The 14,927-nt window shown below is 38.6% G+C and overlaps 2 protein-coding genes across 3 annotated transcripts in view; one reads left to right on the top strand and one right to left on the bottom strand.

The window, feature by feature from the left end:
- Positions 1 to 842: 842 nt before the first annotated feature.
- The window catches only part of LOC131683780 (fibroblast growth factor receptor 2-like), a 164,929-nt gene continuing 150,844 nt past the window's right edge, over positions 843 to 14,927 (bottom strand). Inside the window, exons 3-5 of the mRNA XM_058966075.1 lie at positions 14,598 to 14,779; positions 2,359 to 2,557; positions 843 to 2,137 (exon numbers count right to left, since the gene is read on the bottom strand). Of these exons, the coding sequence (XP_058822058.1) occupies positions 1,828 to 2,137; positions 2,359 to 2,557; positions 14,598 to 14,779 (691 nt within the window). The 3' untranslated portion in view covers positions 843 to 1,827. The remainder of the gene's footprint in view (positions 2,138 to 2,358; positions 2,558 to 14,597; positions 14,780 to 14,927) is intronic.
- The window catches only part of LOC131683775 (acetylcholinesterase), a 403,722-nt gene continuing 391,348 nt past the window's right edge, over positions 2,554 to 14,927 (top strand). For both annotated transcript variants that reach the window (XM_058966068.1, XM_058966062.1), the window contains exon 1: positions 2,554 to 2,940. The gene's annotated coding sequence lies outside the window, so the exon portion shown is untranslated. The remainder of the gene's footprint in view (positions 2,941 to 14,927) is intronic.

Genomic DNA, 14,927 nt, shown 5'->3' on the forward strand with positions numbered 1-14,927 from the left:
TGTGGGACGGCAAGTCGGTTCATTTTCATTCGTTCGCCTAAAAATCGGTCCGAGAAATTCGCCAAACGGCTTTAGGTCAGGTTCAGTTCATTCGCTTTGAAGAGAATTGAGAACTACCGTTCTTTTAAAAAGAACTTCCGTTCGCTCATTCTCTTCGAAGAACCAGTTCACTTGAACCGTTCGCGAACGAATGGCCCATCTCTAGTACTCGCCTTTCCCGGTGATGTTGAGGCGAGTCACTTCTAGGTGTAAGTCCGTATCCTAAATATTTAACAGTTACCACTGCAGCACACAATACTTCCTGGTCTGTTGCATTGGAATAATATTCACAGGTCAACTTAAAAGAATATTGCAGCGTCAGGGTCCTAGGGCGCGATTTTGGGTCCGTGTTGCGATACTGCGCAACCGCTTTGTGCATATTGACGAACAAATGATGTAGTAGCTGCCGATCAAGGGGTGGGTCTTCTGGCAATGATTCTCTTTTTTTCCTTTTTGATAACGGCCAAGAGTGAGCCAATTTTTTTCTTTTTATGTTGTGACGAGCGAAACGGTGAAGGCAGAAAGTTTAGAAAAGCGTGGAATAGGGTCATATAAACAAGCTTAGAGTTTCCTGATGATTTAACCCTTTGTCTTCTACAGCAGGAGTCAGAATCGTCTGGCTTTGCTTGAGTACTATGGCTCTTAATATTAAAAAAAAACTTTGTCTTCCGGTCCCTTGCAAGTTGAAAGTCGTTACACCATAAAAAGTTTAAGTATACGATATAAAAACCCTTCAACGCAAAATAGATGGCTCTGGATTTTAATTGATTGAAGCTTCCCAAAGATAAAAAATCGCACATCGATCAGAGTAATACAACTATAATAATTTATTTTAATGTAATCTGTTACAAATATATTACACAACAGCTTATTGTTATTATTTTACATTACAAATGAGAGAGGTAAAAATCTGCGTTGTCTTTACCAAACATCAGCGCAATATGATCGTACAACTTACGGTATGACACAGAAAATGGTGTTTTGCTCAAATTCATCTTTCTGAGGATTTCGTTTTGATTCACACTAGATTCAAACTATGTTTGAAATAGAAAGGAATGTTCAGGAACGAAACAACGACCAATTTGTGCTTTTTGCTCACTGGTATAATTTTATCATCGAAATTTTATTCGAGTTACTTAAATGGAATACCTTTCTGCAACTAAAAAAGATTAATGCATAGTATCGCATAATTTGTTATTGCTTTTAGCTAAATGTTGAGTTTCATTCATACAACAATTAAAATAATACTACTTTTAGTATGTTTCTTTTTTCGGAAGCCAACATACGCCGATTTTCGTTCTATTATCATCACTTTCGTTTGACGTTCAACGTGTATAACAACAGTTTACACTTGTATGATCATTATATAGATAGATTAAGCTCTGAGGTTCTTTAAAATGCCCTCTTGTCACAGACACTGTCTAGACATTACGCTGGCAGTGTAGACAGAAGGACAGACTCCTACAGAATCACAAAAGTCAGTCTCATAAATGGCTTTCCCATCTTTATTTTACCGTGAAAATTGAAACGAAAGGTTACCAAACGATTCGATCGTCTACGAAAATAGTGCAAACCCGTTTGGGTGTTTGCCTTACTACTAGAATGAAATATTTACAACGCGAACCGATTTGTTTAGTTGATTGACAACGTTTGCCAAACAAACGTGTAGTACTGAGGATTGTTTAACAAATAAGTTACAGCTGTAGCTTATAGCCCTTTCTTGATTGAAATAAATAGGATTTGTTTTGAAATGAAGATGGGACTACAACAGTCTATTAAAGCTAGTTTCTACACGCTTTCGTTATCAGCGATAAACTGCGCCGAACATCGATTGTCGTGCTGATCCTTCCGTGTGTCGAGGCGACAGATCACGAACAGCATTATCAGCAGCAGGAGCGCAACCGCAGAGATGATTATCAGCGCGAGAAATTCGAATTCCGACTCTTCGACGGCCGTTACCTGGGCCGGTGAGAGTAGCACGCTCAACTCCAGTGGCCGAGCAAGATTGCCGGACGTGATCTGGCACCGATAGCGTCCATAGTGATGCTGCTTGATGTTCGGTATTGACAGATATGATCCGATGATTTGACCATCCTCCCTAAAAACAAAACAGAACTATTTTAGCACTCGAGTAAATAGTCGTAAACTAAAATGGCTCGTTATGTCGCTTCCATTTGATACAGAACCCAACCGGTGGTGCGTACAGCTAGTCCTGCTTTGTTCGACAAATAATTTTAGTGGAACAAGTGATGCGGGACTGGAGGCGGTGTTGGGTTCTGATCTAGCAAAAACGGCATAAGCGGCAGTGTATTTATGTACCTCGTCACATTCAACTGATTCGCGTCCAGTATGGACGTTGCCTTGTCGTCGAACATCTGCATCCACACGATTTTATTGGTCGCATCCGGCAAATCGAGCTTTCCCACAAACGCCTCGCAATAGAAGCGCGCCGTTTCGCCTAGGTTGATGATCGTGTCTTTCGGTTTGAACGTCGGCAACGGGTAGTCCGGTTTGTCCTCTGGAGAGAGAAAAAAATATATGTTTGTAAGAAAAGGAAAAGTGCTGTTGTGAATATTGGAAAGTGTCGGACGAAGAAGGCGCAATTACCCAATTGTTTATGATAGAAGTTCGGCTTGTTTCAGAATTGTGGATATCGATATACTCGAAACCGGGTGGAATACAGTGAAATGAGATACTTCAATATTTTATTTTCCGTTGCGAAAAATTGGACAACCGGATGTCGCGGTTTATATCAATGAACATTTGATTAATTCAATTAATTCAATATTAGTTATTTTATGTGTGGCTTCACATTGTACTTCGTCACACGTCGAGAAAACCCTTTCTAAAAGATTTTAAAGGTTAAAAGTGTTTCGGCTAGATTCCGGTACTACCACAAAGGTGAGCAACATACGCGAATACGTACATATACCATCTGAACACTTTTCTTCGCTTGTGGAATTCCTTTGTTTGCTAAAATGGAAATTTTATCAGTGTTCTTCAATAAAGCTAAGTGCGCTGATTGTCGTGACTACAAATTGCCAATTTCGAATGACAACAATTTTCTGCATACCTATACGTTTATTTTGTATACAATCTTTGGAACCAGGCTGTAGTAGGTACAGATTGTTTGAAAGCTAATCAAACTGTTAATAATATTCTATGTTGGAACATCATATTGTTGATATTGAAATAGTAGAGGTAACTGGTTTTGATAAAGTGAGGACAACGCGAATCAAGAGGGTTGTCTGTTGCGTAAGTGCTGTTTGCGGATAGTTATAAGAGAGGTAGATTATGATGTCGTCGTTGCGGGAAGTAGGTACCTAGTGATGAGTTTAACATAGTAAGTGGCCGCTGATAATACTTCATAGCAGGAGGTCAAAATGACCATGCCTTGGAACTATATAGGATATTCTAACAACAAGCATGTCAAGATAGGTTTATTTTGGCGGAAGCATAGTCGGATCGCTCCAAGGGATAATTCGGCGCTGTCCTTTTTACCTAACTGTTCGTTCAACGTCGAATGGTACCAACACTTGCATGGCATGTTTCAAATCAATACGAAGTAGATAACAGAATAGCAATTCTGACGAGATTTGTATCCAATTCCGTATAATGTACAATTACTAAAAATAACGTAAACAATGGATTTTATGATAGTAGTAATTATCTGATCCATGATTGGTACAAGCAGCAAGCTTTACTAGGATTGCCTCCTTGTCATTCAATGAACCGCGACAGAGATAAAAAGGGAACATAAGAAAAATTCGTTGGTTTGTGTGCTGACGTTGTAGACGTAGCAGCTGCTGCGTTTCATGTCAGCTCGCATTCTTCGGTGGTGTGTGTATACAATCCATTTCCCACTGTTCGGCAGTGCTTTTATGGAAGAAAATTATCTGCATCTATGTATTGATATATTTGTTTCCATCGATAAATGTACACTTGTTTAGCCCTGGAAATGAAAGGCGATAGCTCTACTGTACATCCAATGACCCATTTTAAGAATGCCTGTTCCTACACGTACATTCTGAGGCTGGCTTCATATACCATATGCTTCGCGAATACATCCACATATCAATCGGATATTTGCAATATATTCGCACTTTGAGAATGAAAAATATTTTTGATTCTGGCACGTATTTACAAAAAGAGAAATATTTATGGAGACAAGCATTGAAAAATGACATGAAACGATCTCATCAGCTCTGAATAAATAAATTCATGAGATTTCTATGAAGAATTCGCCTCCATCCGTGAAATTGTTGCACCAGCTACTCTGGCCCAGACGGTGCTGCAGTCGCTAAGCGGAACGAACGGGCGTATTTTTTGCGTCTTTCTTCACATACTTCGATGGCAATGTTGTGACGATAAATTTCTATGCAAAATCACACTTTCTCGCGATATTTCAACCTACTAACACGTAAACTCAACAGGAAAATCTACATACTGAAACGGATGACTTCATTTTCCTTTGAAGATACTGTATATCACTGAAAAACTATTGGACGTTAACAACAACACGTCCGGGCGATTCACCAGTGCTGCCACTTCTTCCCAACTCGCATTCTTCGGTAGTAGGTAATATATCCTATGACTGCCGCCAGGCGCTGATAGCATTTCATTCCAATGATGCACTGGCGTGCCAGTTTTATGCATACACAGAAGATAAAATGATGACACACCACAGCAAAACAGGAGTTTAAGGCTCAAGTTACTTTCTTTAAGCATGTGTTAGAATTGAACGCTGCGTAGTATGCGTAGGAAAAATTGTGTACAGCTTTGCCACCGATTTATCCTATAAAGCATTCATTAAACTCCAAAAGAAGAAAATCAGTCGATTTATTAGATTATCATACAAAATAGTTGGTGTAAAAACAATTGACCGGCCGGGATGGTGCTTTTGAAAAAATGGCTGTGGTTTTTTCACTACGCAATTGTGTTGCGTACCCCAGGACGGTGTGTTGGTGTGACGAAAAATCACCGCCACTTTTTCAAAAGCACCATTCCCCCCAGTCAATTGTTTTTCTACCAACTATTTTGCATGATTTGAATCCTGATAATCTTCCTTTAGAGTTTAATAAAGCCTTTATATGGATAAACCGGTGACAAAGTTGAACGCATTTTTTCCAACGCATACTATCAAGCGTTCAATTCGTGTGGACGCTCACCGAATGTTCTTTGAACCTTAATAAATTGATTGGCGATGGGGTTGTTTGGTGCGCTCTTTTGCTCTTTAATTTATATGAGGCGTCAGGTGCGTGTTCAGATAAATTCAACACGGCGCGCGTTCCAGAGAGCACTGCGGTGTGTACATTGAAGTGTGAACTGGCGTGTGCTCTTTGGTTCTTTCGTTGATGATTTGATATGAGTTGCTTCGCAAAAATTATTTACGAGGTTATAGAGCATTTTTACACTATACGAGGAAAATTAAAATACTCAGTCCTCAGAGCAAACTTGAAAAATGTTTCACGTATCATCATTCTATAACGAAATAACTGGTTTTAATACAACCTATCAGAAGATATTCAAAATTGTAGCATTCGCATTAAAAGCCTAAAGCGTTGTCTACTTCACTCCGGTTATGTCTCTGACATTACTCACCCATCTTTTTTTGTGTATGCGTGTTAGCCGTTATTCGACCAGCGGAGCAGTAGTGTTTTTCCTTTTATAAGCTGCCTAGGTACCTTTACATTCACAAGTTAAGAATCGCTATAATAATGAATTTTCCATTCTTGTCTCCAATACCATCCCGCAGTAGGTAATAGACCCGTGCAAAAATGGCTCCACTTGACAATGATTCGCCTTAAGGTGAGCCCTTTACGAAGGAATACAGAATATATGTACCAGCTAATCAGGTTGAATGTGGCCGATTCAAGTGAGATTTGCGCGGGTCTGCTGATACATGGGGTTGGCTATTTTAAAGGACCCCATGCTTCAACCAGTGATGATAATGTACTGCAAACGTTTGCATTCAGTATCAGCCGCAGTTGACGAGAAGAAAGCGAATGTCCGCTCAGACTCTTATTGTTGGGTCTACTCTCTCCAATTACCTCCTCTTTGACAAGGTTCGTATACTTGTTCGCCATTTTGTGCCGCAGGTCATGAACTTCACTAATTGCAATCCACACTCAGCCACCATAAGTTTTGTTGGGATGCAGTGGGAATCATGTTGATGATTCCTGACGAAGGGATTTTGAAAAGCTTCTCTACTGTGGGTGGAATCCACATGATCTTCCGACATGTCCTGTGTGCAAACAGCGCGAGGAGAAACTTGAACGTTCCCTTCAGGGACGTTCTAAGCGATCATTTGTAGAACTGATAAAGATAGCTATGCCACCGGTTTCTACGAACATCTAAGCTCCTACGAACATCTAAGTCTACTGACGAAGGCGACAGTGATGAACCCCAGGAGGGAACATCTTCTGCTGTGCCTAGAAGCAATAGAAAAAATAGGAACATTTACTCTAAGATGAATGATCGTAACGGTGAGAATGAAGAAAACAGTGAAAATTCACCTTTTTATTGGAAACACTGAGAAAAGATATGTCCTCAAGCAGGAATCGAACCTGCGATCTCCCAGTTTCTAGTTGGGTGCGTTGACCACTCAGCCATCAAGGAACTGTGATAATGTCATCACATATTCCTAACAGTATCGTGATTACCGCCACAGCCTCCAATATCTCCTAATTGACCTATCGACCCCCAATGTATCCTATACACAGATCGTCACCTCTCCCTCTCATCGATCGGGCCAAATCTCTCTCGTTATCTATTTTTAGGTCCAGTGGACTGCGCTCAATGCTTGAGATATTTATTATCACTGTTTGCCCCCTTAGCTAACTCAGTCGCCGCCAGACTTTGGCAGTAAATAGAGCTATGGAGGGGCATGTTGATGTCTGCCCTCAAAGCCTATCGGCAGATGCTAACGACAAATCCAGACATCAACATGCCCCACCATCTGACCTTCTGAAAAGCATCCTAATAAGCTTTCTCCCCGCAATCGATTCATTTAAAATTTTACTAAATAACTTGAAATGAGAAACATAGCCTACTTCAGGAATACATCTCAACTTTCACGATTTCAATAAAGGGCGAACACGAAATTATTGCTACACCGAAAATGTCATACCAATTTTCTTATAATGTTTAAAATCAAACCAAAATTTTAGGGTAGTTTTATACATATATTTACTTCAAAAATCAAAAGAAAAGTTAATCGATGGAGCATTGAGTGTAAAATTGAACGCATTTTCGCTTGATGCCATCCCGTATAAATAAATACCATTCCAGAAATCTTCGGAACCATTTCCAAACCATTTGTATAATGCTCACCATATTGGGAATACTACTGATATATTTCACCATTATAATTGAACTGTTATACTACCATACCCATTTTAGTTACCATTTCCAATACCTTCCGTGTATCCTATATTGGAGATTTGTATACTACATTGTCCTTTGGCGTCAGAGGTTAGTATTGCTCTGGTGGGCTTTGTTATTCGTATATCTGTTTACCCTGCTCACAAAAATCTGTAGTTTAAGATGGTCAAAAATTCTCGTCTTACAATATTACGGAGATAGCTCAATTGGATAAAGTGTCAGTCCACTTAGTGTCGACGAAGCATTCTTCAGCAGATGGCGAGAGCAAAATAATATTTCATCAATCGATAGAATTGAAATGTAAAGGGGAAGACATTTTTTTCTCCAGCTAGTATTTTATCCATCGCTAGACCTAAAATATGCATGCCACCATAATCTGTATGGTTCTTGAATGGTATGTTGTCAAAATGTATACGGAAAACAGCACATTTTGGTATAGTGACTGTTCTTAACAACCCGTTGTTTGTACGGTCGAGTATGGAAAAACGACACTGGTTATGTTCGATATTATACTAGGCAATGGTTAATCTATTGTTGAACGAACCATATTGAAAATGGTTTTGAAATGATTGATGCAATTGTTGGCATATGGTATACATTTATGCGGGATCCATCAAAGTCTTAACAGTGTTATCCGGTACCAGTTTCTCAGTTTTTTTCCATTTTCTTAACATGTCCTTCTCGTCTTTGAATGTCTTCTTGCTCTTCCGAAGTTCCCGCTTCATCATTGCCCAGTACTGCTCCACCGGGCGCAGCTCCGGACAGTTTGGCGGATTCATGTCCTTTGGAACAAAATGGACAGAATTGGCCTCATACCACTCCAGGACACTTTTAGAATAATGGCATGATGCCAAATCTGGCCAAAATAGCGGAGTTTTGTCGTGCTGCTGCAAGAACGGCGAAAGGCGCTTCTCGAGGCACTCAGATTTGTAAATCTTGCCATTTACTGTGCCCTTTGTCACGAAAGGCTCACTCCTCAGTCCGCAAGAGCAGATGGCCTGCCAAATGAGATATTTGGAGACGAACTTCGATGTTTTCTTCTTCTTAAATGTCGTCCACATAGAACTTGCTCATGCCGGTGAAAAACTCCAACCCCGGAATTTGCTTAAAATCGGCTTTTATATACGTTTCGTCGTCCATCACACAGCAGCCATATTTTGTCAGCATCTTCTCGTAGAGCTTCCGTGCCCGAGTTTTAGCCGTCGATTGTTGCCGCTCATCGCGGTTTGGGAAGTTCTGTACCTTGTATGTATGTAGTCCAGCTCTCTTCTTTGCATTCTGGACGTAGCTCTGCGACATGCCGATCTTTTTAGCCAAATCACGGCTTGAGACGTTGGGATTTGCTTTAATCATCCGCTTCACCTTTCCCTCCGTCTTTTTGTTCTCCGGTCCCGGTTTTCTTCCAGCTCCTTTGCCGTGGTCCAACGTCAACCGCTCCTGGAACCACTTCAACACTCTGGAGACGGTTGAATGGTGAATGTTCAACATTTTTCCCAACTGCCGGTGCGACAGGTCAGGAAATTCCAGGAGTTTGGAAAGAATTTGTTCTCTCGACTCGCGTTGGTTCACCTCCATTTTCGTTGAATCGAAAAACACGACTTCGAGTTTGACAGCATGTAAACAATACACATCAATGAGAAAGTCTGCAAAATTTGGTTGATTTTTACCCAATGGAAAAAAGTTATGCCCTGTTGAATGTGTCGCAATAATTTCATGTTCGCCCTTTATTATTCGCTTGGATCGAGAAGACTTATGGGATTCAAAAAGTGCTATTTTTTCAATCGAATCAACCTTCCCTCGACACCAGGCATTGAAGTTGTCACTTGCCAAACTAGTTGAATAAAAGGCAAAGATCTTTGCATGGCTTCCACCTACATTCCTCCTAGAGCCTCGGTTGGCCATCGACGGATTTGCGATATGTGTAGCGAAACTACTCCTCGCACCGAGGCTAGTTTTAGGTGATTTCAACTCCTACGGTACGGCATGGGATTGCCTTCAAGACGATAATAGATCTACCTCACGCCTCGAGCTCTGTGACAACTTAAATATGACCATGTTGAACACAGGTGAAATGTCACGGATTCCGGTTCCCCTAGCACGCCCTAGCGCCTTGAACTTGTCCTTCTTCTCGACATCGCAGCGGTTAGATTGCATGCAACCATCTGCCAATCGCAATTACTATTGCTAACGGCTCAGGGCCACCGAATACAATCAAGGTTTTGTATGACCTTACATGAAATATTGGTTGGAAGAGCTACAATCCTCAACATCTTTTGCCCCTCTCTTGTATATAGAATCTTATTTCTAGTCTTAACATAGCTGTCAAACTTTTTCTCTTTCATAAAAAAAATTCAGCATTGTAGTTTTAAGATATCCAAAATGTAAAGACAAAAGAATTTGGCACCGCCAAGCTAACGCATTTGTATCTATCAAATAAACGAAATGAATAAAAAAAATCCTCAACATCCGGCAAAATTGAGTCCATACAAGGGCTTTCTCCAGAGGAAGAGTACGGGTTCCTGGCTAGCTTGATTCTCGACAGCGCGAAGCTCAAATCATACACGTACCAGACGCTCGTGGACGGCTTCCCAACTCATGGTGGGACAAAGAGTGTTCAGACGAATACGCAGCGAAGGCCGCCGCGTGTAAGACCTTCTGAGTCGACGGGTAACCAACTAGCTAACGACAGTACGCGACGTTAGAAACGCGAATGAAGAGTTTGATAAAAGCCAAGAAAGTATTATGATGGTACAGATAGACGGGAAATTCCTATGTCACCGCACTAACCAATCTGTAACTCCGGAACCGAAAGTCAGATCGGGATGGAATTCAATAGTAGCCAATGGAAATGCTCGAAACGAGTGTGAAACTTTGTGAAGAAAAGATCATGGAAAAAGAGGATGTTAAACAGCACACAAAAGCGGACTAAGAGACCGACAAAGCTACACAGTATCATGGTGTCCCTTCTCATGTCCAATTACTACATGCTAATCTGTGTGCGTATGGCGAAGGCTTTCACAACATCGAGCACGTTGTCTGGTCATGTTCCGAGTATTGTGACTCCATGAATAATATTTTGAGTTCTGAAAAATTATTCATGTAAAAATATTGCGATCATGCACAATATAGCATATTTTATGAAATACATCGTGAATGGAGATACGTATTTTATAATTTTGTGAGCTATTTCATGAGCACGAATGGAGAATAGACGAATTTTGCGTCAAATCGTATTCAGAGTTGGCAGCACCCTCTCAGATTCTAATGAAACTCTGTACATGAAGATTTGGTCGCAAAAAGCCACTTTGCATATTTTGCTTTTCCAAAAATGATCTAGACTGTCTTTTGATAAGGGCCAAACCTTTATAACCAATTTTTTTCAAAGTGCTATATACTAAAAATGACAAATCCTACAAAAAAATTTTGTAGGAGTGGTTTTCACAAAAATTCTACACTGAAAAAAATCGATTTTAAACATTTAAAGCCGATTTACAAAAAAAAAACCATTTTTGATTTGGATGAAATTTTGTTCCAAGATAGATAATAATGTTCCCTACCTACCGTCAAAAATTCAAGGTGGGCACTTTTAAGGAAAAAAAGTTATTTGAAAAAAAAACTTTTCCTTGTCCAAACTGATTTTTTTTCTTCAGTGTATTTTTATCGAAAACTAAACCAATGAAAGTCATAATCATCTCAGAATCCAATAAAACTCAGTTTGTGAGAAGATATTGTCTAATTTAGCAACTAAGCATATTTTTATTAAGGGGTTAACCACATTTTCATTTTTCATGAAATCGAAATTTTTTATGATTTTATCTGAAAGTATAACTCCTTGAGAATATTTTCCCAAATTTTTATAAAGAACCTAAAAATAGATCGAAAGTTACAGCGCTTTCAAGCGCGGTTCGTCTACCAAGAGCAGTGGTAATTTGAAATTTTAAACTCGATTATCTCGAAATGTCGTTTTACCAAAAATGGTTTTTCCGTGATCACGATTGCCGAAAAACTGATCAATCAATTTTCTTATTTTTTTTCAATTGATCGTGATTAATTTTTCTCGTACTTTGACGATTCCTTTTATATTCATAAATTTTTGTTCCATGGATAAAAATTTTTAAACCCAATTTTTAGAGCTTAAAACCGCGATTTTTTACTAAAAACGTTCTCGAATCCAGGAAAAAATTATTATTTATACAACTAATAGTTAAGGTACGAGGAATACTCATATACTAATGGATTTTTTGCGTTTTGAGATTTTAGATGATCTATTGGTCTCCAATCGTGATCACCGCAAACCTCTTAAATAAAAAAAAAGTTTCGGGGAAAAAGCCATAACTCCGCCAATTATCAATTTTTTTTATAAACTTATGCTTGTTTATTTTACTGAAAAATGTACTACCAAAGTATTATAAGCTTGATTTCATTATATTACTGCTTTATCCCTTTACGAAAATTCAAACTTTCTTGTCATTTTTATCACTGAAAGGTATGCAACCCCTTACTCAAGAATATCATTGAAAAGAGTTTATGTCGTTAAACAAATATTCCATTATTACTTTTTTTATTTTCTTGTTTAGTACTGAAGAAGAATTAGAGAAAGAAATAATCACCACAACATTATGTATTGAATTTTACATAATTATTTATTTATTTTTATATATTAAATTTGTCTTAAAACTATCTTCATGCATGCTATTTTGGATTATTTCTATACAAGGAAAATATTTTTGGTTCATCTCCTGAATTAGAATACCTTTCCGTCTCTATTGTGCCCCCAGGGATAGGCACAAAACTGTGGATTTTTTGAGTTCCAGATATTGTTTTGGCGTTATTATACAGCTCTTAGATTTCTTCTGACATTCTGTTGAACTGTTCAGTGAATATGTAGCAGAAAATTAGTTTGTGATATTTTTATCAGTTTGTTCAATGCCCAGTTATACAACTTTCGAGGACTTGTTATGGTATTTCCATAGTCGCGAGCAGGACTTGCTCTTTTTGCCATTCGCTTGAGAGTGCCACCAATAACATCACAGGGTCATTTTCCATGGGATGCTGCAACAAAATGCCATTCTGCGCTTAACTCATACTTTGACTGGAATCTACACAAGCTTGCCAAGTTTTTTTTATTTTTGTATAGTGTTGCTGCTCCACCAGACATAAAATAAATTTTAGAAAAGTTTGTCAATTGTTTCATAAAATTTATCAGTTTTGAGAGGAATAAATGAACTACAGTCTTCAAGTCTTTCAGTCTTTTAGTCTTCCAATCTTCCAGTCTTCCAATCTTCATCCAAGTTTGTTATGAATATATACCAAATTCGTTACTGATTCTTTTTGCATGCATCAGGCAACTAGCAGCTGGGAAAATGGATTCTGAGATGATTATGACTTTCATTGGTTTAGTTTTCGATAAAAATACACTGAAAAAAAATTCAGTTTGACTAGGAAAAGTTTTTTCAAATAACTTTTTTTCCTTGAATGTGCCAACTTGAATTTTTGACGGTAAGTAGGGAACATAATTACCTATCATGCAACAAAATTTCATCCAAATAAAAATGTTTTTTTTTGTAAATCGACTTTAAATTTTTTAAATCGATTTTTTCCAGTGTAGGTTAAAGATTTTTTTCAATATTTTTATTCAAAAAATTGACTAATTTTGTGAAAATCACTCCTACAACATTTTTTGTAGGATTTGTCATTTTTAGACTATAGTCATTTGAAAAAAAAATGGTAAAAAAAGTTTGGCCTTTTCAAAAGACAGTCTGTATCATTTTTGGAAAAGCAAAGTATGCAAAGTGGCTTTTTGCGACAAAGTTCTCATGTACAGAAAGTTTCATTAAAATCTGAGAGGGTGCTGCCAACATTTGTTCGAGTTGGTGCGAAATTCGTCAATAGTGACTAATTTATTAGCAATCCCGACTTAGCTCACAGAGCATAAATGGATTCATTAGCAATATTACTTTTCATAAAATAGTTCACGAGAAAGTTTCCAGATCGTTTTGATTTTGTGAACTAAATCACAACCACGAAAATCATATCATGATTAAGATGAATCAGTTCACGTCGTATAACAGGTCCGTAAGCATTATTCCAAAATTTATGAATAAAATCACAAGTCATCCTTTGGTTTATGAATAAGGTTCATGAAGTTTTGAACTAGTTCACGTACCAAAAATGCAATTTGGAAAAGATATAGTGAAAACCGTGGCTTAAGTTTACAAAATAAAAATAAATTTATTTCCAAATAAAAACGTTATTCAGGCGTTTCTGAAGGAAAATTTGAACTCAATAATAAAACTCATTATACATGTTCACGGTATCATTTCCGTAGCGTAAAAACGTGATTGTTCCAGAAATTATGGAACTTTATTGACGAATCTGTAAACATGTTTTTTTTTCTGTGTAACGATTCTCCAAATCTCATAATTCACAGTTGAGCGATTCGCGATATCACGGTCAACTCAAACGACGAACATAATCAGAATTTTGGAACGAAGTCCCTATTTCCGTAGATAGTAGAAATATGCTTAACATTATTATGAAAGGTTTGTTTGATAAAATTTTGTAATCTTAATTGTAGAAAATGATGAAAAATCCTAAAATCAAGATCCGCATCATATGTAATCTACCTAGAGTTACTGTACCCTAGTTCATCTCAGCACCTCTATTCATCCCATCCATTTGAACACATTCGTTAGAGCAGTGTCTGCTATCTCTTTTCGAGGTATTAGCTCAAATAGTAGGACGAATAAGGGTGCGTTGTACTCGACTTTTTGACATCGTGACTAATGATATGAATAAGGGCACGTCTACCCTACATACTTGCAAATTGATTGTTACTTTGGTTTTCTACTCTAAGTAAGGCAAGCAAACGAGGTTTTTCAATTACCCACGATACTTCCTGGACGGGAACGCTATATAATCGAACCGAATGCAGCATAAAAACTGCAACACTATGATGCGTCAGCGGTGTTTTGCTATTTCAATGAAAATCCACTATAAATTCGTCCATAGCACACAGCACCGTTCCGATTGAAAGGTGAGAAAATTTCAACCCCGCCCCAACGGTACCCATTTGAATACGCGGTGCGGGAAAAGCACCGTGCGCATCGTGTTTTCCTATTATGTATAGGAAAACACGATGCGCACGGTGCTTTTCCCGCATTAACGTCACTCACCTTGCATTCGCAGCTCGATGTCGTGCCGCATGATGCCGGTGTCGTTCCGCAGCACACACGAATAGTTGCCAATATCTGTTTCCGATATCCGGTGCGTGTAGATGGTTTGATTGGCTGCCTCCGGGTACACAATCAGCGACGATATCTCACTGCCCCACGGGTACGGGTGGCCGTTCTTGAACCTGAGGAAGATGATAGAGAAAAGTGGCAGATGTAGTTTGTTAGCTTTGTTTGATTGCATTTTGAATCGCGGGCGGTATGAGAATTCAAATCAGTGAGGATCGGTTTCTACCAAACTGCAAGGAGAAGAGTGAGGGGACTCCTTCCACT

Source organism: Topomyia yanbarensis, chromosome 2 (assembly GCF_030247195.1).
Source record: "Topomyia yanbarensis strain Yona2022 chromosome 2, ASM3024719v1, whole genome shotgun sequence".
NCBI lineage: Eukaryota > Metazoa > Arthropoda > Insecta > Diptera > Culicidae > Topomyia > Topomyia yanbarensis.